The sequence below is a fragment of the Limanda limanda genome, chromosome 5, assembly GCF_963576545.1.
Source record: "Limanda limanda chromosome 5, fLimLim1.1, whole genome shotgun sequence".
Lineage (NCBI taxonomy): Eukaryota > Metazoa > Chordata > Actinopteri > Pleuronectiformes > Pleuronectidae > Limanda > Limanda limanda.
Genome location: NC_083640.1, coordinates 25,060,187 through 25,083,945, shown reverse-complemented (window position 1 = coordinate 25,083,945; position 23,759 = coordinate 25,060,187). Strand labels below are relative to the sequence as shown.

At 41.7% G+C, this 23,759-nt stretch overlaps 3 protein-coding genes across 3 annotated transcripts in view; 2 read left to right on the top strand and 1 right to left on the bottom strand.

The window, feature by feature from the left end:
* The window catches only part of LOC133002300 (phospholipid-transporting ATPase ID-like), a 25,969-nt gene extending 20,443 nt beyond the window's left edge, over positions 1-5,526 (bottom strand). The window contains exon 1 of the mRNA XM_061072080.1: positions 5,458-5,526. The gene's annotated coding sequence lies outside the window, so the exon portion shown is untranslated. The remainder of the gene's footprint in view (positions 1-5,457) is intronic.
* A 2,859-nt stretch (positions 5,527-8,385) lies between these two features.
* Positions 8,386-11,490, top strand: LOC133002185 (zinc finger protein OZF-like). The gene is made up of 3 exons (XM_061071951.1): positions 8,386-8,557; positions 8,662-8,790; positions 8,916-11,490. The coding sequence occupies exons 1-3, from the start codon at positions 8,386-8,388 to the stop codon at positions 10,121-10,123; spliced, it is 1,509 nt and encodes a 502-aa protein (XP_060927934.1). The 3' UTR covers positions 10,124-11,490.
* A 6,029-nt stretch (positions 11,491-17,519) lies between these two features.
* LOC133001750 (metal transporter CNNM4) overlaps positions 17,520-23,759 on the top strand; it is a 32,254-nt gene continuing 26,014 nt past the window's right edge. Inside the window, exon 1 of the mRNA XM_061071428.1 lies at positions 17,520-18,930. Within this exon, the coding sequence (XP_060927411.1) occupies positions 17,523-18,930 (1,408 nt within the window). The 5' untranslated portion in view covers positions 17,520-17,522. The remainder of the gene's footprint in view (positions 18,931-23,759) is intronic.

Below are 23,759 nucleotides of genomic sequence, written 5' to 3'. Positions count from 1 at the left end.
AACCATTTAAAGAATAGAATAAATGTCAGATGAGCTGATGATGAAAATAATCAGTGGTCACAACTTCCTCAAAATATCACATGATTTACTGGTACATGTGATTTTATGGCTTGATGACATCAGGACCTAAGAAACGATGATTCACTGCTCTTATTGAAAGTCTCCTCACTACAATGACGTGAATCCAACAGAGGGAGAAGGAAACAAAGAGCTCTGTGCTCACAGCAGTGGAACTGAGATCAGAGCTTGACTTGAACAAGAGCACAAACTTCTTGGAACTACTGGAGGACGATAGGACTTAATGCACAACACTTTCCAAAGATCAGCCGATCAGACAAGAGCCTACAGTTTCCTCTGTGTCTCTTTTAACCAATGACGAGGCGAGAAATGCACAGAGGAGCAGGTCTGTGCATTTTTGTCTCCAAACTGAGAGGCAAGGTTTGAGGAAATAAACAGAGAAGCTCTTCATGGCTCTGAAACTTCTTGAGCTCTGAGGATAAACAAAGAGCTTTCGGTAAACGTTAGGAGCTTCTCAGGTTACAACCATTAAGAGGAATGGATTGGGATACAACAGTTCCCAGGGCACAAAAACCTCCAACGTTGGAGGAAGACTCCAGACTGAACACGACCACAGTCCTTCTTTGGAGTTGTTGTTTTGCATCTCTTTATTTTGTGTCCTCCATGTATCATACATCTCTTTTGAATTGTTTTGCATCTCTTTGTATCATGTTGAAACACCTTAGGTCTTTCTGCATCTTTTCAGATCAGTTGTGGTCATTTTGTGTCTCTTTGAGAAAGTTTAGCATCCTTTAGCTTTTGTTTTGTGTCTCTTTTTGTGGTCATTTTGTCTCTTTGTGCTCAATCAGGACTCTATTGCCTAGTTTCAGCTCCTCATTTCCGTCCTTGTTTGCAGTGACACGTGCCAGAAATAAAATAATAGACACTTCTGTGCGATTCGTCATGCTGAGCTTTTTTTAACCCGCCGCTGATTGTGTCTAGAGCCCCGTGGATTACGCTGGAAGCCGAGTCTGTGACCAGGTCTGTCTACAGATGAGCCTTCAATAAGAGAGCACAGAGATTCCCAGATGGCTTCTGGAGGGATGAGACGGAGACAGTGAGTAAAGATGAGGGATTCTGTAGGAAACTGTCAGTGTAAACAAGCACAAAGCATTGTTGTCTCTGAAAGAAACAGGACGGTGTCAAAACTGTTGTGTTGGTGTGTTTATTCTTCCTCTTCTTTTTCTGGTGGTGTTGTTTTTGCAGTCACACCCATCATTTAGGAGAAGACTGCACCAAGTCACCGCAACTGAAGCACATGTACAACAGGTGCTGACGTCAAATTTGGTGCATGCAATAGCCAATACCACAAGTATGGGTGCCATGATTTACAAAAAACCCTGTCAAGACAATTTATTGAGAAATCTGAGGTTTTTATTTGAACCTTTGAAGAACAAATTGCTAAAACACAAACTCTTGGTTTGGATTTTCAGGAGAACTCAGCCTCTGACAGTCCAGCTGCTGGAGTTCTCTGCTGCACCTCTATCAGCAGGTACTCGTCTTATCAGGCTCAGAGCTAATAATAACTCTTATACACGCACAGGGCTCCAGAACAAACTGACTGCTGTAAAATTACCAACAGAAAGACATGCAGCCACAAAGGTCATTAATCGATCAGTCGCTCTGCAGAACAATAATCTGTAACTATTTAGATAATTAATTGATTGGGAAATGAAAAGAACAAACAATACTTTAACTGTTGGTTTGACAAAATGAACCATCAATCTAATTAATCAGCAAAATAACCAGCAGATTAATCAATAAATGAAATAGTTGGTCAGTTGCAGTCGTAGCGGAGCAGAGGGACTAATTTCGTATTCTTCATCATCGGGTCAGACCGATAAAACCAGTCAGCTTCTGTCTGTGGGTCACACAGTACATCCTGTGTGGATACCCAAAACCTCTGATCATTGGCCAATACAGTTAAAATTCCCGTAAGGAAGGAAGGAAGGAAGAGAGGAAGGGAGGAAGGGAGGATGGGAGGAAGGGAGGAAGGGAGGGAGGGAGGGAGGGAGGGAGGGAGGGAGGGAGGGAGGGAGGGAGGGAGGGAGGGAGGGAGGGAGGGAGGGAGGAAAGGAGGAAGGAAATATCGCACATTAGCACAGAATAAAAACCTACCTTCTAATTTTTGTGGGAATCTATTAATTAGATCATTTAGATTTTCAATTTGGACAAAAGACTTTGACATTAATCCTCCCTCATGTGGGAAAGCTGCTGCAGTTGATTGTGCAAACAGTTAATATCGTGGGTTTGTGTGATTTCATCATAAGAACCTTCAGGTTTCAGCCCAGAAATCTGTGACGGGAACTCAGTGATTAGAGGAAGTTCTTGCCAATTTCCCACCAACAGCTGACATGACATTAATCAGTGAATTTAGATTTGCAGTAAAACCTAAAAAGTTGCTTATTTTATCTAAACAACCTTTACGACCGGATTTAGATTGTTAGATATGAAGTTGTGAAGCATCGCGACTCATATGACGACTATCTTTAGTCTCCCTGGCAATTATAACTTGTGGTTTCCTATGGATATCTGATCATGTATAGGAGATAACCAGCGAACAGCTTTTGGTTTTGGTTTTGTGTTCTCCTGCCAGTGGCCTGTTCTGTTCCACACTGAACCACAGAGATCATGTTTGTTTTTGGCTTGTTGGTTTTTCCGCTAATTCAGAGCCTGAGCTAACGACCTCACTGACATGGAACTGATAAACATCCACTTTTTACAGAGCAGCCACTGAAAAAGTTTCTCCTTTATTTAATTCACTAAAGTGTGTGTGTGTTCCTCCCACTATCCAGAAATGAAGCCTAAATATCCGGGATATGAACGGCTGAGCAGTAATTGGAGTTTCCCCACATTTTAATAGAGTCAACTAAATAGAAAAATTAAAGCCTGAAAAAACCTCAGTGTGATAAGAACTACCTAAAATGACAGAAACCATTTTCGAGAAATATTTATCTAAGGTGTGATATTTTGGTCTATGTCCCATCCACTAACCTGGAGGAGGTGGGAGCTAAGACCTTTATTGCAGCCAGCCGATGGGGGGAGGGGTCATCAAGACGCTTTGGCTTCACTTTTCGGGAGCTGTCATGTTGTCAATCTTTATATACTTGGTCTAAGGTCAATAGCATCGGAACTTTATGAGATAAAGACACCAAACATTAAAGGTTTAGAAGATCCTGGAGGATTATCAAGCAGGCAGATCATGTGCGGCAGCCTGAATGGGGTCCTGACGACGGTTTGCTCTTTTCCCACTTGTCAGATTTCCTTGTTCCTGTCTCTCACATAATGTTCAAGCCTCCACAGAATCAGTGTTAATCCAACCGACAACCAGGCTCAATCAACACACTGACACAGGTTGTTTTCTGTGAGTCACTGATTGATGTTTTTCTCGGAAGTTCATAACTCTCTGATTCACGACGACAGAAGAGCAAATTAATCATAAAACCAAAAGCAGCGTCACACCTGGGATGATAACTTCCTGTGCAGGTTTTATTCCTTTAGGAACTTTAGGAAGTGAAGTGATTTGTGACTCGGATGCGTGTGTGATGCAACACCTGTGAGATGTACACACAGACGTAAGCATCCGACCCCGTCACGACCTCATTCCAGCTGACAACGGACACAAGAGGAAAGTGAGAAGCAGTTATGACACAAGGGCACAAAACAGTCGCTGCGCTTTGAGCAAGAGCCCAGAGCGTCGCACCGAAAAGCCCCGAACAATCGAACCTCTGAATTATTCACCTGACCTCTCAGGCCACAGAGCCACTCCTCCTCTCATCTTACCTGATAACAACCTCACATTTTATTGACCTTCAAAACTTAATAATCTGCCCAATGTTCCATAGAGACTCTGACTGCTACTGAGGCCGACGCAGGTTCAGTCCAACAGCGAATCAACGACAAGCTGAGACACCGAGTTGGCTTAAATATTAATTTGTACGCAGGGTGGAAGATATTGATTGAAATCAAATACAGCGAATTTACCTCACTCTCATTCCAGATTTTATGAGTATTATCACCTGGAAATGTTTACATGCTGTAATGTTCAGAAAACACATACTGCACGGATACTGTCTGTTGCTGCAGCTCCTCTCTTCAGCCTCTGTCTCAAACCCTGTGAGTGTTTCTCAGGTTAGGGTTAACCCTAACCCTAACAGACCAAATGTAGTGCTACCAGAAGAGGTGGTCTGGGTCTGGATCAAACTGAACCATGGTTTGTTGGTTGTTTTTATTGTGAAACCACTTGTTTGAACTAGTGTTGAGTGCTGCGCCTGAAGATAGTGGGAGTAAAAACCATAACGATATCACAGTGGAAACCAAATTTACCAAATTAACTTCTACATTCATTTTCTCCATTCAAAGAGAAAGACTACAACCAACTGACAACCCGCTGATGACAGACACACGTCTACAGACCAATCAATGTCAAGTATACAGACCACAAGGGGGAAGATGCCAGGATGTACGTGTCAGACAAACTTCTTCAGTCTGATCTCTAAAGTACAATGTGAAACCAAAAATAAACCAGATCAAATATAGGTAATGAAGTTTTTATTTTGAAAAAGTTGTGATCTTCGGTCTGAAGATTGTTTCGGTATTTTAAATAGACCTCTGACAGTCAAACAGTTCATTAACTGAAGTAATGAAGCGTTTAAGAAATAAGTTGACTTTAAAATCTTCACTGCAGATAAACCAGGTGGGATGAACACAAAGTTTTCTAACTTGACTCTGGACCACAGACTGTTTAAGAACATCTGTGCTCACAGACAAGAAAAGAGTGTTTTGCAGACGTGTTTGAGGAAGACTCACTGATGAAGAGGAAAAATCCAGAAGTAGCTGCTGAGCAACAACACCAGGAAACAGGCAGTTTTAGTACTGCTGCAATTATCACTAATACAGGACATGAATAAGTGCTTTTACCAACAAGCATCAAAACAATGTGTTGGAGTAAAAACTTTGTCAAACACACAACAGAAGTCTGTCGCTGCTTGTGGAAGTGGCGCTGATGAGAAGTGAAGAGGAGAATGAAAGAAAGAAAGAAAGAAAGAAAGAAAGAAAGAAAGAAAGAAAGAAAGAAAGAAAGAAAGAAAGAAAGAAAGAAAGAAAGAAAGAAAGAAAGAAAAATAGAAAGAAGGATAGAAAGAAAGAAAGAAAGAAAGAAAGTGCAGATGAGAGTTCTTTCCTTCCTCAGAAACAGACTCCTCCACCTTTTCTCTTCTTTTCTGTTATTTCCGTTACTTTCTCTGACTCCTGCAGGGACGCGGCAACGAGGAAGCGAGGAGACAAGGGCTCACTGGCTTCCTGTTCGCCCTTTCTCCTCCATCCCCCCTTTTTCTCCCCCCAAAATTCAGCCTCACCCTGTCCCCCCATCCGAGGACAGTGAAAGACGCGTCTTCTTACCGTGCGTCCTGGCGCAGAAAGTCTCCAAACTCCGAGGACAAAACGAGGACTGGTGTTTTCTTCCTGGCCTCCCACCACCCCCCCCCCCCCTACCACTTCCCTCCCTCACTCATGCTATCCCCTCCTCTACTTTCTCCTCCCATCCTCCTCCTCTCTCTCTCTCTCTCTCTCTCTCTCTCTCTCTCTGTCTCTCTCTCTCTCTCTGTCTCTCTCTGTCTCTCTCTCTCTGTCTCTCTCCACCCACCTCCTTTTGTTCATTGGGAAATTTACCAATTTTATCTACAACTAATTTGCCAATAGCATTTCTCGGGACATATAACGCCAATTGCGTAACTCAAAAATCACCGACAACCTTTGAAATTTGACTTGATGAGTTTTTTTTAGGTTTACACTGTAAAAGGAAGACAGCATTGACACATAACTTAAATGAAAGCATAACGTCCTTGAAATTAATCAATTGTAGATTTTTTAAATTCAAAATACAGCGAACAATGGCTGTAAAAACATGATAATAGTTTCCTTGATAAAAATAAAGTACTGAGAGATCTCTCTATAAATATACATAAATGAGAGCTGCTGGAGGTGTGGAAATCATAAATATGACTTTAAAACATATCTCTTTAACCTGGCTTTTGATAATTGACATTATTTGATTGCATCCAAGTTGTAAATTTGACTGAACGAGGCCCTAGTTTATCATATAGCTGCAGAATTGCTTGAAATATTTAATATATTAATATACATTGAAACCTCTTCCAACTTTTAAGGTTTTCACATATTGGAAACGAAGACAAATAAACATATATGTAAAAAATGTATTTAATCTTTTCTCCAAACCATAATATCAATTAGGGAAGACAGATTGATAGATAGATGAATAGATAGATAGATAGATAGAAAGATAGATAGGTAGATAGATAGATAGATAGATAGATAGATAGATAGATAGATAGATAGATAGATAGATAGATAGATAGATAGATAGATAGATAGATAGATAGATAGATAGATAGATAGATAGATAGATAGATAGATAGATAGATAGATAGATAGATAGATAGATAGATAGATAGATAGATAGATAGATAGATAGATAGATAGATAGATAGATAGATAGATAGATAGATAGATAGATAGATAGATAGATAGATAGATAGAAAGATAGATAGATAGATAGATAGATAGATAGATAGATAGATAGATAGATAGATAGATAGATAGATAGATAGATAGATAGATAGATAGATAGATAGATAGATAGATAGATAGATAGATAGATAGATAGATAGATAGATAGATAGATACATAGATAGATACATGGATACATAGATACATAGATACATAGAGTGAGAGTGATACAAGAAACAAATAATGGTAATTATGGTTATAATAATTACAATAATCATCATTATCATAATAATAATATTCTGGTCAGATCAAAACATCAGCTCAAGCTGCGCAGTACAATACTGCCACCTTGTGGACCAAAGTGAAAACTGAAGGAGCAATCAAGCTCTATGAATTATCAGTTACTATAATTGTATAAATATTATACATATATATACAATTGATTGATATTCAATGCTTTATGAAGTTCCATCCCCACTGATGAGTAGCAGACTTCAATAACTTCACAAAGTATTGAACTACAGCCAAGTTCATCACTTACAGCTACACAAGAGAGATTGTGTACATTTGCATTAACTGCATCTCTGCAACTGAATGTGGAAAATATCCCATTGAGGAGACATCACAATATCTTTGATTGTCAACATTTGCTGAAGTACCCTAGTTTCTGTTCCTCATGTAGCTGTCAATGATATTTACATCTGCAAAGGAGGTGATGTTTTCACCCATGTCTCTTTGTTTATTCATTTGTCAGCACTTTATACCAAATGGTGCAGGAAGGGGACGGGGGTGAGAGCAATGTATTGGGTTAAAGTGACAGATCCAGGATATTTTATAATCACTGAATGTTGAAAGATGTCAATGTGTCAGGAAAGACTGTGGATCGAAATGTAAAAATCTGACATATTTGTGGTACAGAGATTTATAAGAACACAGTATGTGGTGCAGATTATCAGATGAATTCCCTCTTTCTTTTCTCTTTCTTTTACAAAGAAGAAAATATGTTGTTAATGTGTACACAGTCCTAAATGACTGTCACTGTAAATGGTTATTCTTGTGTACTACGTGTATTCAATACTTCACTGCATTTTCAGTTCATTAAAGTTTCTTGAAATATGATGAGTGTATTTTATGTCATTCACACATTTAATCTGTTTGTCTGAACTTAGCCAAAAACTCCTTGACATCAACACGAAACTGGGTGAAAAGATGTGGTCAGGTGATCTTGATGAAAAACATCTTACACATTCAGAGGACTATCATTCATAAGTGTGTGTAACTTGGTGCTGCTGGATTGAATGGAAACAAGTACGATACATGGAAACATTGAAGAATACTTTGTTTTAGAATGATATCAACAAAGAAGACAGGAAGTTAAATGTCCCCTACTAATTAATCAGACCGAGCTGAATATTACAGAAATGCTGCAGAGGAGTTCGGTAGAGTACAGGAATGTTTTATATCTCTAATAGATGCCGGAGTTACAAGGAGAATATAATGTTTTAGTCCTGAATTTGTTTTGAGACACACTCCATCCAGAAGGTGGCATTTATGCGCCCGGAAGCTGTTTTTCAACCGTCATTAGGAGAAGAAGTAGTAATGTTGTTAGCCTGCCATGCTAAAATCCAACAGAACTTGATGCTACTCGGCTAAATGCTTTCAGATCAACTCTTCTACTACACACGTGGTTTTGTTGCGTTTATAACATTTGTCAGCAGAAGTAAAGCAAGTCGCCATCTTCCGTATTCGGTCTTCGCTGCGTTCTCGGAGAAGTTAGTTGGTTAAAGCGTTCGAATGGAAATGTCAACAATCCAGAGTTTCAGACAGTTTATCAACGAGAGGTTACACACTGCTGCTGAAGACATATTTGGATGTTTTGAAGCGACTGTCGCAAAGTACGAGGATGAGATCGGTCGTCAGCGCAGACTGCTGGATGTAACTTTGAAACCTGTAGTAAAGCTGCAGAGAATAGGTCTGTATCACCTGAGTTAGCGAACTATACACCACACTTATAATCCCTGCTAGTCTAAACACATGGGCTCTTTTATCATGACTTCTGTCCATTGTCTCCTCCAGAGCTCCCACAGCGACATGTCTGTATCAAGGAAGAGTTTCCTGCTGACCTGCTGGAGAGGAACCCCAGTCCAGACCAAGAGGAGCCAGAACCTCCACAGATTAAGGAGCAGCAGGAGGAGCACTGCATCGGTCTGTCTCCTTTTGAAAACACATTTAAATTCACTCGATTTTTGCTTGGATCTGCACCAAATTGCACACACTCATAACTATCATTAGTGTATAATTTACCTACTTCTGTATTTTGTCTCCTCTAGAGCTCCCAGAGCAACATTTTATTATTGAGGACGAGTTTCCATCTGACCAGCAGCTCTGGAACCTTGAGAGGAACCCCAGTCTGGACCAAGAGGAGCCAGAACCTCCACAGATTAAAGAGCAGGAGGAGCACTGCATTGGCCTGGAAGTAGAGCAGCTCGTGATGAAGCAGAAGGCTCAAGATAACGTTTTGTTGAATCCTACTTTCAAGGAAAGTGACCACAGTGAACCAGAGACAAGTGACCACCAGCTTCTCTCTCACAGCTCAGCTCAGAGCCAAGATCTCAATGGACTCAAGCATGGAAACTCAAAATCAGTTAAAAATGCAGAGCAGGCATCAGAAAAGGGACATCATGTCATCACAAGGGCAAAAGAAAGCACAAGTCCCAGTAACCTTGCATGTAGCACTACCATGTCAAAGATTGTGCCGAATATCTGCAAGAGTAATAAGGTTTTCCAGTGTGACACTTGTGGAAAAGTCTTTAAGTGGAAGTCACGATTAAATAGACATTTGAGACTCCACACAGGGGAGAAACTGCATTCTTGCGAAAAGTGTAGAAAAAGTTTCACAACTAGCACAAATTTGAAGAGGCACGAGAGAACACACACGTGCGAGAAACCTTTTCCTTGCATAACTTGTGGGAACATTTTTACGCGTGTAAATGACCTGCAGATCCACAAGAGAACTCACATGGGCGAGAAACCTTTTTCTTGCAAAACTTGTGGGAGATGTTTTAGCCATAAAAAGACCCTGCAGATCCACGAGAGAACACACACGGGTGAGAAACCTTTTATTTGCAAAACTTGTGGGAGAAGTTTTAGCTTGAGAACTTCCCTGCTGGACCACGAGAGAACACACACGGGCGAGAAGCCTTTCTCTTGCAAAACTTGTGGGAGAAGTTTTAGCCAGAGAAATACCCTGAAGAGACACGAGAGAACACATACGGGCGAGAAACCTTTTACTTGCAAAACTTGTGGGAGAAGTTTTAGCCAGAGAAATACCCTGCAGGTCCACGAGAGAATACACACGGGGGAGCAGCCTTTCTCTTGCAAAACTTGTGGGAAAAGTTTTTCACGTGGATGTAGGTTGAATGTCCACATGAGAAGCCATAAAGGGGAGGAGTCATATCCATGTACAACTTGTGGGGAAAGATTTGTGAACAAATCCCTTCTAACAAAACATTTGATCACCCACACATTGCAAAACTGATATGTTTTTTTAAATGTTGGAAAGATCTCTGTCTACCCAGTTTATACAAACTCCACAGGAGAATACATCCAGTTGAGAAGCCACACGAGAGGGATATGATTTGCTCAAGCGTTGTCAAAGAAGTTGTTACTTAATTATTGATTCATTAATTAGTGATACAACACAGGGGAGAAACTGCATTCTTGCGAAAAGTGTAGAAAAAGTTTCACAACTAGCACAAATTTGAAGATCCACGAGAGAACACACACGGGGGAGAAACCTTTAATTTGCAAAACTCGTGGGAGAAGTTTTAGCGAGAGAAATGCCCTGAAGAGACAAGAGAGAACGCACATCGGGGGAGAAGCCTTTCTCTTGCAAAACTTGTGCGAAAGTTTTACATGTGGATGTAGGTTGAAAGTCCACATGAGAAGCCATAAAGGGGAGGAGTCATATCTATGTACAACTTGTGGGGAAAGAATTTTGAGCAAATCCCTCCTAACACGACATTTGATCACCCACACATTGCAAATCTGATATTTTTGTAAAATGTTGGAAAGATCTCTGTCTACCCAGTTTATACAAAGTTTACAGGAGAAATCCTCCAGTTGAGAAGCCACGCCATGGCAACACGAGAGGGATAAGATTTGCTCAAGCGTTGACAAAGAAGTTGTTACTTTATTATTGATTCATTAATTAGTGATACAACAGTTAGCAAAAACGACACGGGAAATGTTTCCATGGGACCAAAAAAGTGATGAACCTTGTTGTAGTTCAATGTTTTATGAAGTTCCATCACCACTGATTAGTAGCAGACTTCAATAACTTCACAAAGCATTGAACTACAGCCAAGTTCCTCACTTACATCTACACAATAGAGATTATCTACATTTGCATTAACTGCATCTCTGCAACTGAATGTGGAAAATATCCCATTGAGGAGACATCACAATATCTTTGATGGTCAACAACATTTGCTGAAGTGCCCACGTTTACGTTCTTCATGTGACTGTCATTGATATTTACATCTGCAAAGGAAGTGATGTTTTCACGTTTCATGTCTCTTTGTTTATTCATGTGTCAGCACTTTATACCAAATGGTGCAGGAAGGGGACGGGGGTGAGAGCAATGTATTGGGTTAAAGTGGCATATCCAGGATATTTTCTAATCACTGAATGTTGAAAGATGTCAATATGTGTCAGGAAAGACTGTGGATCGAAATGTAAAAATCTGAAATATTTGTGGTTCAGAGATTTATAAGAACACAGTATGTGGTGCAGATTAACAGATGACTTCCCTTTTTCTTTTCTCTTTCTTTAACAAAGAAGAAAATATGTTGTTAATGTGTACACAGTCCTAAATGACTGTCACTGTAAATGGTTATTCTTTTGTACAACGTGTATTCAATACTTCACTGCATTTTCAGTTAATTAAAGTTTCTTGAAATATGATGAGTGTATTTTATGTCATTCACACATTGAATCTGTTTGTCTGAAATTAACAAAAAACTCCTGGACATCAACATGAATCTGGGTGAAAACATGTGGTCAGGTGATCTTGATGAAAAACATCTTACACATTCAGAGGACTATCATTCATAAGTGTGTGTAACTTGGTGCTGCTGGATTGAATTGAAACAAGTACGATACATGGAAACACTGAAGAATACTTTGTTTTAGAATGATATCAACAAAGAAGACAGGAAGTTAAATATCCACTTCAAATTAATCAGACCGAGCTGAATATTACAGAAATGCGAGGAGTTAAGTAGAGTACATGCCTGTTTTTATATATCTAATAGATGCCGGAGTTACAAGGAGAATATAATGTTTTAGTCCTGAATCTGTTTTGAGACACACTCCAATCCAGATGGTGGCAGTAATGCACCCGGAAGCTGTTTGTCAACCAGGAGAAGAAGAAGTACCGTTGTTAGCCTGCCATGCTAACATCCAACAGAACTTGATGCTACTCGGCTAAATGCTTTCAGATCAACTCTTCTACTACACACGTGGTTTTGTTGCGTTTATAACATTTGTCAGCAGAAGTAAAGCAAGTCGCCATCTTCCGTATTCGGTCTTCGCTGCGTTCTCGGAGAAGTTAGTTGGTTAAAGCGTTCGAATGGAAATGTCAACAATCCTGAGTTTAAGACAGTTTATCAACGAGAGGTTACACACTGCTGCTGAAGACATATTTGGATGTTTTGAAGCGACTGTCGCAAAGTACGAGGATGAGATCGGTCGTCAGCGCAGACTGCTGGATGTAACTTTGAAACCTGTAGTAAAGCTGCAGAGAATAGGTCTGTATCACCTGAGTTAGCGAACTATACACCACACTTATAATCCCTGCTAGTCTAAACACATGGGCTCTTTTATCATGACTTCTCTCCATTGTCTCCTCCAGAGCTTCCACAGCGACATGTCTGTATCAAGGAAGAGTTTCCTGCTGACCTGCTGGAGAGGAACCCCAGTCCAGACCAAGAGGAGCCAGAACCTCCACAGATTAAGGTGCAGCAGGAGGAGCACTGCATCGGTCTGTCTCCTTTTGAAAACACATTTAATTTCACTCGATCTGGATTTTTGCTTGGATCTGCACCAAATTGCACACACTCAAAACTACCAGTCTATCATTAACCTACTTCTGTATTTTGTCTCCTCTAGAGCTCCCAGAGCAACATTTTATCATTGAGGACGAGTTTCCATCTGACCAGCAGCTCTGGAACCTTGAGAGGAACCCCAGTCTGGACCAAGAGGAGCCAGAACTTCCACAGATTAAAGAGCAGGAGGAGCACTGCATCGGTCTGGAAGTAGAGCAGCTTGTACTGAAAAAGGAGGATCAGGATAACCTTTTGTTGAATCCTACTTTCAAGGAAAGTCACCACAGTGAACCAGAACCAAGTGACAACCAGCTCCTCTCCCAAAGCTCAGCTCAGAGCCAAGATCTCAACGGAGGCCAGCATGGAAACTCAAAATCAGTCAGAAAAGCAGAGCAGGCATCAGAAAAGGGACATCATTACATCACAAGAGCAAAAGAAAGCACAAGTCCCAGTAACTTTGCATGTAGCACTACCATGTCAAAGATTGTACCAAATATCTGCAAGAGTAAAAAGGTTTTCCAGTGTGACACTTGTGGACAAGTCTTTAAATGGAAGTCACGATTAAAAAGACATTTGAGAGTCCACTCCGGGGAGAAACTGCATTCTTGCGAAATGTGTAGAAAAAGTTTCACAACTAGCACAAAGTTGAAGATCCACGAGAGATCACACACGGGCCAGAAACCTTTTTCTTGCAAAACTTGTGGGAGAAGTTTTAGCCGGAGAATTACCCTGAAGAGACATGAGAGAACGCACACGGGTGAGAAACCTTTTACTTGCAAAACTTGTGCGAGAAGTTTTAGCCAGAGAACTTCCCTGCAGGTCCACGAGAGAACACACACGGGCGAGAAGCCTTTCTCTTGCAAAACTTGTGGGAGAAGTTTTAGCGAGAGAAATGCCCTGAAGAGACACGAGAGAACGCACACGGGTGAGAAACCTTTTACTTGCAAAACTTGTGGGAGAAGTTTTAGCCAGAGAACTTCCCTGCAGGTCCACGAGAGAACACACACGGGCAAGAAACCTTTTATTTGCAAAACTTGTGGGAGAAGTTTTAGCGAGAGAAATGCCCTGAAGAGACACGAGAGAACGCACACGGTTGAGAAACCTTTCACTTGCAAAACTTGTGGGAAAAGTTTTACACGTGGATGTAGGTTGAAAGTCCACATGAGAAGCCATAAAGGGGAGAAGTCATATCCATGTACAACTTCTGGGGAAACATTTTTGAGCAAATCCCTTCTAACAGAACATTAGATCACCCACACATAGCAAAACTGATATTTTTGTAAAATGTTGGAAAGATCTCTGTCTACCCAGTTTATGCAAAGTCTACAGGAGAAATCCTCCAGTTGAGAAGCCACGCCATGGCAACCAAGAGGGATTAGATTTGCTCAAGCGCTGTCAAATAAGTTGTTCCTTAGTTATTTATTAATTCATTAGTTATACAACAGTTAGCGAAAACGACAGTGGAAATGTTTCCAGGGGACCAAAAAAGTGATGAACCTTGTTGTAATTCAATGCTTTATGAAGTTCCATCACCACTGATGAGTAGCAGACTTCAATAACTTCACAAAGCATTGAACTACAGCCAAGTTCATCACTTACAGCTACACAAGAGAGATTGTGTACATTTGCATTAACTGCATCTCTGCAACTGAATATGGAAAATATCCCATTGAGGAGACATCACAATATCTTTGATTGTCAACAACATTTGCTGAAGTGCCCACGTTTCCGTTCTTCATGTGACTGTCATTGATATTTACATCTGCAAAGGAAGTGATGTTTTCACCCATGTCTCTTTGTTTATTCATGTGTCAGCACTTTATACCAAATGGTGCAGGAAGGGGACGGGGGTGAGAGCAATGTATTGGGTTAAAGTGACAGATCCAGGATATGTAATTACTGAATGTTGAGAGATGTTGTCAATGTGTCAGGAAAGACTGTGGATCAAAATGTAAAAATCTGACATTTGTTGTACAGAGATTTATAAGAACACAGTATGTTGTGCAGATTATCAGATGACTTCCCTTTTTTCTTTTGTCTTTCTTTTACAAAGAAGAAAATATGTTGTTAATGTGTACACAGTCCTTAATGACTGTCACTGTAAATGGTTATTCTTGTGTAATACGTGTATTCAATACTTCAGTGCATTTGCAGTTCATTAAAGTTTTGTCTTGAATTATGATGATGTATTTTGTGTCTGTCACACGTTGAATCTGTGTTTGTCTGTGTGGAGGAAAATTCCCCTGGCTAGGTGTCTCACTGCTATGACCTTGATAAACAGGATGGAACCCTTATTTGGTGATGTTTTTCTTTCAACTGGTACCGCGGACGGACAGACACAGCAGATAACACACAGAGGATGATGTCATGTCTTCTTCTTTTTCATGTCATGTCTTATGTTGTTAGCCTTCCATGCTAACATGCAACAGAACATTATGCTACTCGGTTAAATGCTTTGGATTAACTCTTCTACTATACACATGGATTTGTTTCGTTTATAACAATTTTCGGCAGAAGTAATGCGAGTTTTAAGTTTCTTTTAATTGTTTTTTAAGCTCTTCATGGACCATGAAGGCATGTTTCATATGCTCACAGAACCAAGACGGCTCCTCAGTTTCTCTGGTACTGGTCAGTGAACTGTTCCAAAACACAAAAACGTTTGTTTTGGTGAGGCAGCTTTTGATTCTGATCCACTGGAACACTTCGCCTGAGGACCTGAGAGCTGCTGGAGGTGTGGAAATCATACACATGACTTTAAAACAAATATCTTTAACCTGGCTTTGGAGAATAGACATTATTTTATTGCATCCAAGTTGTAAATTTGACTCAATGTAGCCCTAGTTAATCAAATAGCTGCAGAAATGCTTGAAATATTTAATAAATAAATTTACATTGAAACCTCTTCCAACTATTAAGGTTATGACATATTGGAAACGAAGACAAATATACATATATGTAAAAAATTTAATTAATCTTTTCGTGTTAACAATTTAGGAAGATGATAGATAGAGTGACAGTGATAAAATATACAAATAATGGTTATTACGGTTAAAATAATAATAACAATCATCATAATAATAATATTCTCGTCAGGTCACAACATCAGCTCAAGCTGAGCAGTACAATACTGTCACCTTGTGGACAAAAGTGAAAAATGAAGGAGCAATCGATCTCTATGAATTATCAATTACTATAATTGTATATATAATACATATATAGGTATATATATTTTTTATCATTTAAAAAAAAAAATTCTCAGGGAACAGTACAACAACAGTTCCGTTTTTTGTGGAACTTTAAAAATATATATATGTTCCACAAAGAATGTGAAGTAGTAAAGTATCATATTTATTGATAAGGCAAAACTTTTTTTTGAGTAATAAATGAGTCTAATGAAGCATATAACAGTTTTTCCATTGAACACACTGTTTACACTGCCGTTTTAAATTGACCTGCTGTATGCATTGACCATAGTTTGACCACAAGAGAGAGCTCTGTTGTTAGTAAAGAAATTCACTGGGAGGGGAAACAAAATCAGAGCTGTTTGACTCCTGTTATTCTTGGGACTGATAGTTCTTCACCTTTTTTATTTTCTACTTTTTTTCTCAGTTCATTGAAGGGAAGAACTACACTTAGTGAAGGAATCTCTCTCTGAGGTTTTTCATTTGACACTAACTAAACCTGAGGTCGGATTGATCTTCAGAATGTCCCAGTGGATATTCAGTGTTTGGCAGGTGGACGGAAACCCACAGTTTGTCTTCCAGTATGTAGAGCTCTGTCCTTCTCAAAATGAAATGCTGTAATAACGTTCCAACTTCCCTGAGCCATCAGAACTGCAGATAAACCCGGTGGGATGAACACAAAGTTTTCTAACTTCATTCTGGACCACAGACTGTTTAAGATCATCTGTGCTCACAAACAAGAAAATAGTGTTTTGCAGACGTGTTTGAGGAAGACTCACTGATGAAGAGGAATAATTCTAAAGTAGCTGCTGAGCTTCAACACCAGGAAACAGGCAGGTTTAGTACTGCTGCAGTTATCGCTAATACAGGACATGTGTTAGAGTAAAAACTTTGTCAAAAACACAACAGAAGTCTGTCGCTGCTTGTGGCTGCTTGTGGAATTGGCGCTGATGAGAAGTTCCAACTTCAGATCAGAAGCCATCAGAAGTCCAAACTCTGAGCAACTTGATAATATGATAGATTTACATATATCCTAATTGATCGTATCCATTCTGTTCAGCATGTGATCAGTTTTTTAAGTTATTGAAGTCAGCTACTCGTCATCAGTGATGATGAAACTTCACAAAGCATTGAGCTAAAGCAAGGTTCATCACTTTACGTTTTCGTTATTGGCAACGCTTTGCTGTATTCGTATGTGTTGTCACTTTTTCCAATTGATGAAGTTGTTTTTCTAACTTTGAACGTGTTTTTTTATTGGCGTTTTTTCTAACTTTGAAGCTTTTTTTTCTACGACTTTTTTTTACTTTACAGGAATTTGAGCTCTCTTGTCTTTGAAGTCGAACAAGTCTTTGAAGTTTTATAAAGAGTGTTTAATTCTTTGTTTGTGTTTTTACCTACAATTCTTTGGAGAGTCAGATAACAACAACAATAGTTAAACGTCAACTCTTGCACGTAGACGACCTTAAAAGCAAACTCTGTCAGTCTACCTTAACAATGGATAACTGAGGGGGCGCGGTCGATGATTTTGCGTGACGTTGCAGTCACCGATTGGCTGTTCTCGGGGGATATTCAAATTAACTTAGAGAGGCGGGCCCCCGGAGCCGAGTATGTGACGTCAGTTCCCCCGTTGGCAGAGAGCGAAACAAACATGGCGACGGACTGGAGCGGACCGGGGCTCACGTTAACTTTACTCGTGTTTTCGTGTGTTTTCTCGGGCAGCGAGGCCGCGGCGGTGACTCCGGAGCCCAGAGGGGTCACCCGGATCCTCGGCTGGCGGCTGGAGAGCAGCGACAAGCCGGCCGGGACCACGAAGGACGGGGACATCCAGGTGACGGAGGGCAGCGACATCCGCTTCAGGTTCTACGGGCTCCACTTGTTCCCCAACAGCTCGGCGCTCATCAGGTTCATGGAGCTCGGGTCCAGCGAGACCGAGGAGGAGATCCCCGGAGCTAACACGCCCGCCCTCAATAGGACTTGTCCCGAGCACACGAAGGATATAGTCGTGAAGGGGGCCATGAAGTTCTTCAACCAGAGCAGCTCCGGGGTGGTCAGCGTCCAGATCAAGCAGCTCCGCAAGAGCGAGATGGTGAAGCTGTTCGCGTTGTGTGTCCGCGAGCCGCAGGGGGAGGACTGGTTCCTGCTGGACGAGCGGGACGGGAGGCTGCGGGTGGTGGAGGTGAAGAAGTCCCTGCTGCCCATCTGGCTGCAGGTCATCATCATCGCCTTCCTGCTGGTGCTGTCCGGCATGTTCAGCGGGCTCAACCTGGGCCTGATGGCGCTGGACCCGATGGAGCTCCGCATCGTGCAGAGCTGCGGAACCGAGAAGGAGAAGAAGTACGCGAGGAAGATCGAGCCCATCCGCCGGAAGGGCAACTACCTGCTGTGCTCACTCCTGCTGGGGAACGTGCTGGTCAACACCACCCTCACCATCCTCCTGGACGACCTCACCAACTCCGGGTTCGGCGCCGTCATCGCCTCCACCGTGGGCATCGTGATCTTCGGGGAGATCGTCCCCCAGGCGCTGTGCTCCCGGCACGGCCTGGCGGTCGGGGCCAACACCATCATGGTCACCAAGCTGTTCATGCTCCTCACTTTCCCGCTGTCGTGGCCCATCAGCAAGCTCCTGGACTGCATCCTCGGCCAGGAGATCGGCACCGTGTACAACCGTGAGAAGCTGGTGGGGATGCTGAAGGTCACCGAGCCCTACAACGACCTGGTGAAGGAGGAGCTCAACATGATCCAGGGTGCCTTGGAGCTCCGGACCAAGACGGTGGAGGACGTCATGACCCCGATCAGCAACTGCTTCATGATCCACAGCGACACCGTGCTGGACTTCAACACCATGTCCGAGATCATGGAGAGCGGCTACACGAGGATCCCCGTGTTCGAGGACGAGCGCTCCAACATCATGGACGTCCTTCACATCAAGGACCTGGCCTTCGTGGACCCGGACGACTGCACCACCCTGAGGACCATCACCAAGTTCTACAAGCACCCGGTCCACTTTGTCTTCCACGACACCAAGCTGGACTCCATGCTGGAGGAGTTCAAGAAAGGTCTGTGCGAGTCCAGAAGGGTTGTTGTAGAGACACAGGCCCAGGGGGTCAGGTGAAGGTGCAGAGGGCTGTGAGGTGCATGGATGAACCTGTGTGTGTTTGTGTGTGTTGACAACAGTCCCCATAATGTAAATCATTTCATTTTATAGTTAGGTTAAGTTAAGGGTTAGCTTTAGGCAAGTAGGAACTATGTCTAAGGTTAGAGTACGTCTCAATGCAATGTCCTCTGAAGTCAGAGAGACATGTGTGTGTGTGAGATGAAAGGCTGTGAGATTGCTTTGATTCAGACGCTGGCACATATGGGAATGCAAAGCAAATATCACGGGTCAAAGTTCACCAAAGTTTTACTCCACAGGAGGCCACAGAGAGTGAATGTTTTATGGGGGCGGCGAAGGTTTGCCACTGAGACATTCAGTTTCTAGTGATGTGTAGAAAGGGAACGGGTTGAAAATGTTCTCACGTGTACAGTGACCCAAATTAATACAGTTATCCATATTATTGTGGTATGGTTAAGAATGTTAAAAACACAAGTTAAACAATATCGCAACTGCTTCATCCCTAGTAATATGACTTACTTTAAATTTTTGCAATGATAGTGAAGGGTGCAGGGTCATTTAAAGCTGCAACCATCAGATAATTGATCAATTAATTGATCAATAGAAGTCAATCTACTACAATCTAATAAATTAAATACGTTTTGGTCACTTTTAGATGCAAAAAGACCGAAAGTCAATTCACGTGGTGTTCAAACATGAAGGTAAACTGAATATCTTTGTAGTTCAAGGCTGTTTGGTCAATACATGATAATCTGAGGTCATCATCTTCAGCTGCGTTTATCACTTTTTGTATGTTTACCAGAATGAAATTATTTGTTAGTTGCAGCTCTGGATGTGATTCAGTGGCAAAAGCAGCATCACATTGATTTTAACTTTGATTTAGTTCTTAACCAGACTGTCAGGTTAAAGGTCATCGATGCATGACACCACTGTGGTTAATTTTTGCATCAAGCATTTCACTCTGAGACTCTTCTTCTGCCAGACTCCCTCTGCTCTCGAGGGTTCGATATCAAAGACATAGTAGTTTTATTTTTCACGTTGGTGATAGATACTTCATCTGAGTGAAGGACGGATATGGAATCAAGTCGCCATGTTTATCGTTTACTATACTGGGCGTGTAGACCGCCGTGGTAGGATTACTGAGAAGCGAGTTGTTTTTATATCTCACAGTTGGAAATATAAACATCGCTTATCACAGAAAATAAACCAAGGCTGTGCTCTTCTGACAAATAGCAACTCTGCTGAGAAGCTTTGTTGAGGCTTTGCCAGAAATCAGAAGTAACAACACACAGGTTTGTGACTGGTGATATCAAAACACTTCCCCTGTTCCCACTTCCCCTGTTTCACTTCTCTCTCTATGCGCTGCCGTTCCTCTTTCCACACAAACACACACTCCCTCTCTCAGGAGGACACACACTCACACTGACGCCATCTCCCGCAGGGATGTGTTTTTCCTTTCTCAGGCCTCTCGTCTCAAGGTCACAGACAGTAGACACACACTTGCTGTGTCTGTGGCTCAGTGCACTGAGGAGGGAGTGATTGTCTTTCTGTCTCTGTTGTGGCATCAGTGTGCGACTGCAAGACGTAGTAAAGGAAGTAAAATGTCACTAAACGTTACTTCCCCTCTCAGTTCCACATTGAACTCTTTTAAGTCAATACAACAGTTTATTAATTCACAGCTTTCTCTGTTACTTAATTGACTTTAGAGTTGCTGGGGTGGTGGTGGTGGTGTTGCAGAGCGCTGTGTGACATTTGGCCACGGAATAGCTCTGCAGCTCATCTTGTAGGAGTGGCTGGCAAGGTGGGAAGGTTTGGCAACAAGCTGCATTGCCCACACACACACAAACACACACGCACACAAATCTACACACAGTTGGAAACGATCTTGGCTTAAAGCTTGGCAGCAGAGAGATTTACTCTTAAGTAGATATGAGAACACACTGTGGGTAAACGCCTGAGTTTGAGGGTTGTCGCAGTGGAGGAAGCCTTTAGTTCTTGTCCTTGCTGTTGCTCAGATACTGTTAATACAACAAATAACATGAATTGAACAACATTTTCTCAAGGCAGCTCTATTTCACCTTTTGCTATATTGATTCAACTAGATATATATCACACTTATAAATTACAAGGAGTTTTCTGTTATTTGACTGAAGGTTTCCAGAACTGTTTAACCCCCCAAAGTACTGGTTCCAGATACTGGAGAACCCCTTCACCCCTGGACTGACAGTATAGGTGTTTGAGAACCACAGATTTAGCCTGAATAAGATGTGACGTTATAGGATGAAGTCTTGTCAGCAACATTATAAGATTGCTGTGATCTGAGTGTGGTTGTATTCGAAAGTGAGCGCAGGTCCAGGCAGACGGTCTTCAGTGGTTTTGACATTTGAGGCATGTTGACACCTCTGTGGCAAAAGAAGACTTCAGGGTCGTTGTCACATGTTGTCAACGGCTTTGTGATATTCAGTGTCACTGGGAAACCACGAGGCGTGACAGAGAACTGGAGATGGAGACTGATGAAGTGTGACGATGGGACCTTTGTCTGCTCTGCCGCTGATGAACAAGAGCATTTCAAAAGGCAGCTGATGTAAACAGCTTGTAATTATGTGTTATTACAGTCGGTCTGGATGTAGCCTAACCACTGAGCACCTTGTAGCTTACTGAACAACAGCTATAAATAACAAGGTTTGAAAGCAGTCACAGGCATGAGGAGCCACATGTGTTATGCTTGGTTTACCGTATTGTGCCTATTGTTGGGGTTTGGTGGGGGGGCCTCCCCTCAGAGGATATTGGACTCTTGCCAGTAAATAATCGTGGAAAGCAAACTATTAAGAACATGTTAAAACAAAGAGGTTTTCATATCGAGTCACCATGGGTGGGTTTTGTTTTACTCATATGCAAATCTAACTTTTGTAAAGTTTCCAATGTGACGATGGGGAAAGACCCAGACTTTACAATTAGTTTCCCTCTCCCAAAAACAACAGAAATACCTGTCTCTTGATTTGAGTGGCACCTCTAGAGAGACTCCACATTGTATTGCCGTAGCTCAGGAGGTAGAGCGGATCAGCCACTAACCGGAAGGTGGTGGTTCGATCCCTGTCTTCAGTATTCTGTGCCCTTGTGTGAGTGATTTATGAGTCCATATACTATATGAATCACTTAAGATAATCATTAATAATGAAAATAACTGTTAGTTGCAGCCATGGAGGTTATGTTTTCTGATAATAACAGGCTGGATGCAATCTAAGTATTTCCAGTAATGTCTAGGATTCAGACGCACGTAGCACCGGCCTCACAAACTGAAAACTGCCCCAAACGCAGAAACAGATCTTCAGACAGATAAATCCGGACTTCATATCCTGGTATTGTTATGACACACAGTCTAAAAGTGTGGATGCCCCCCCCACACATTGAGCGCACACTAAGTTGAGAGGACTGCAGCTGCAAAGTCAGCACTTTGAGCTTGAATGACATGATAGGAAGAGAGAGAAGAAGAAGCAGGCGGCTGATAACACAGCACCTGATGTTCAGCTGATTGGACTCTGAGTCTTGATGGATCTAGATAAGTCCACAAGTCTTGAAGCTCAGACTCATATAGACCTGCAGCCAATGTTTACTGTGGTGAAGTATACTAGTGATTCATATTATTATGAACAGGAAAGGCTTTAAAAGCTTTAAGGAAATGGGTTGAGTGCATTTGTCACCAAAGTTAACAAGTGTACTCAGGATCTTTAAATTGGGGGTGAACCTGCTGAAAAGGAGATTAACTCCTTTCCCATTGCTGGTGGAGGATTTTGCCTTTTTATTCTTCACAGCTCTCTTGCCTAGTGAGTGTGTGTGAAGTCTTCATCACTGCCGATTGGAGCGAGAGCCAATAAGAACCCGTGTCTACTGCAGAGTCATGTGACCCGGGAGTGAAGGCCGATTGTATCCATTCCCTTTTTAGACAAAAGCCAGATGTTATGGGTTGTTTGGTTTTGTGACCAGTGGAAAAATGGTCTTTATTTAGTTTTGCTTATTGTTTCAATAAGCAGCTGAGCTACATGTGTGGCTGTTGTGTGTTTTGAAAAGAACACACGAGCAGCGACGGTGAATCCAAACGGTGAAGTTGTCAGTCGGACGGATAAACGATGAGCTGAAACTCTATGAAAGGCTCAGAGAAACAGATGATTCTCCACATGTTCAGCGTTCACATCATCACATTGTTTTCACATAGTCATTAGCCCACATTAATTACAGCCGCTTTAAATGTCAATTTTTTTCAGAGACCTAGATTTGACAAAGGATACAGAAAAAAGACAGACTGTGCCATGAGAGAAAAAAGCCTAATAATAGCAGCAGACTGTGTGAGGGTATATTTTCCCTCCTGTCACTGGACTAATTTAAGAGATAAAAGAATGATCCGAGGAACCGACTTTTGTTTTCAGACAAAACATCTACGTGTTTTTTAGAAAGGTCGTATGTGATGAAAGTTGGCTCCAGCCCAATCAGATATACAGATGTAATGAAATTAACTCAGCAGACAGGGAAGTCGGCCAACAAGAGTGTGAGTGAGTGAATGTTGGCGTGTGTCAACAACATGTGTGTGTGTGTTTAGATGTGTGTGTTCCCTCTCTGTGACTCAGCATGAGCTTCTCTCCTCAGAATGGAAAGACAGACACGTGATGTCACAGGTATCTTCATAGAGCTCAGAGACGCTGGTTCTGTAGAACACAGTAAGAAGCTGTGCTGATGCTACCGCTTCTAGCATGACAGCTGCTAACTAGTTTGACCAGA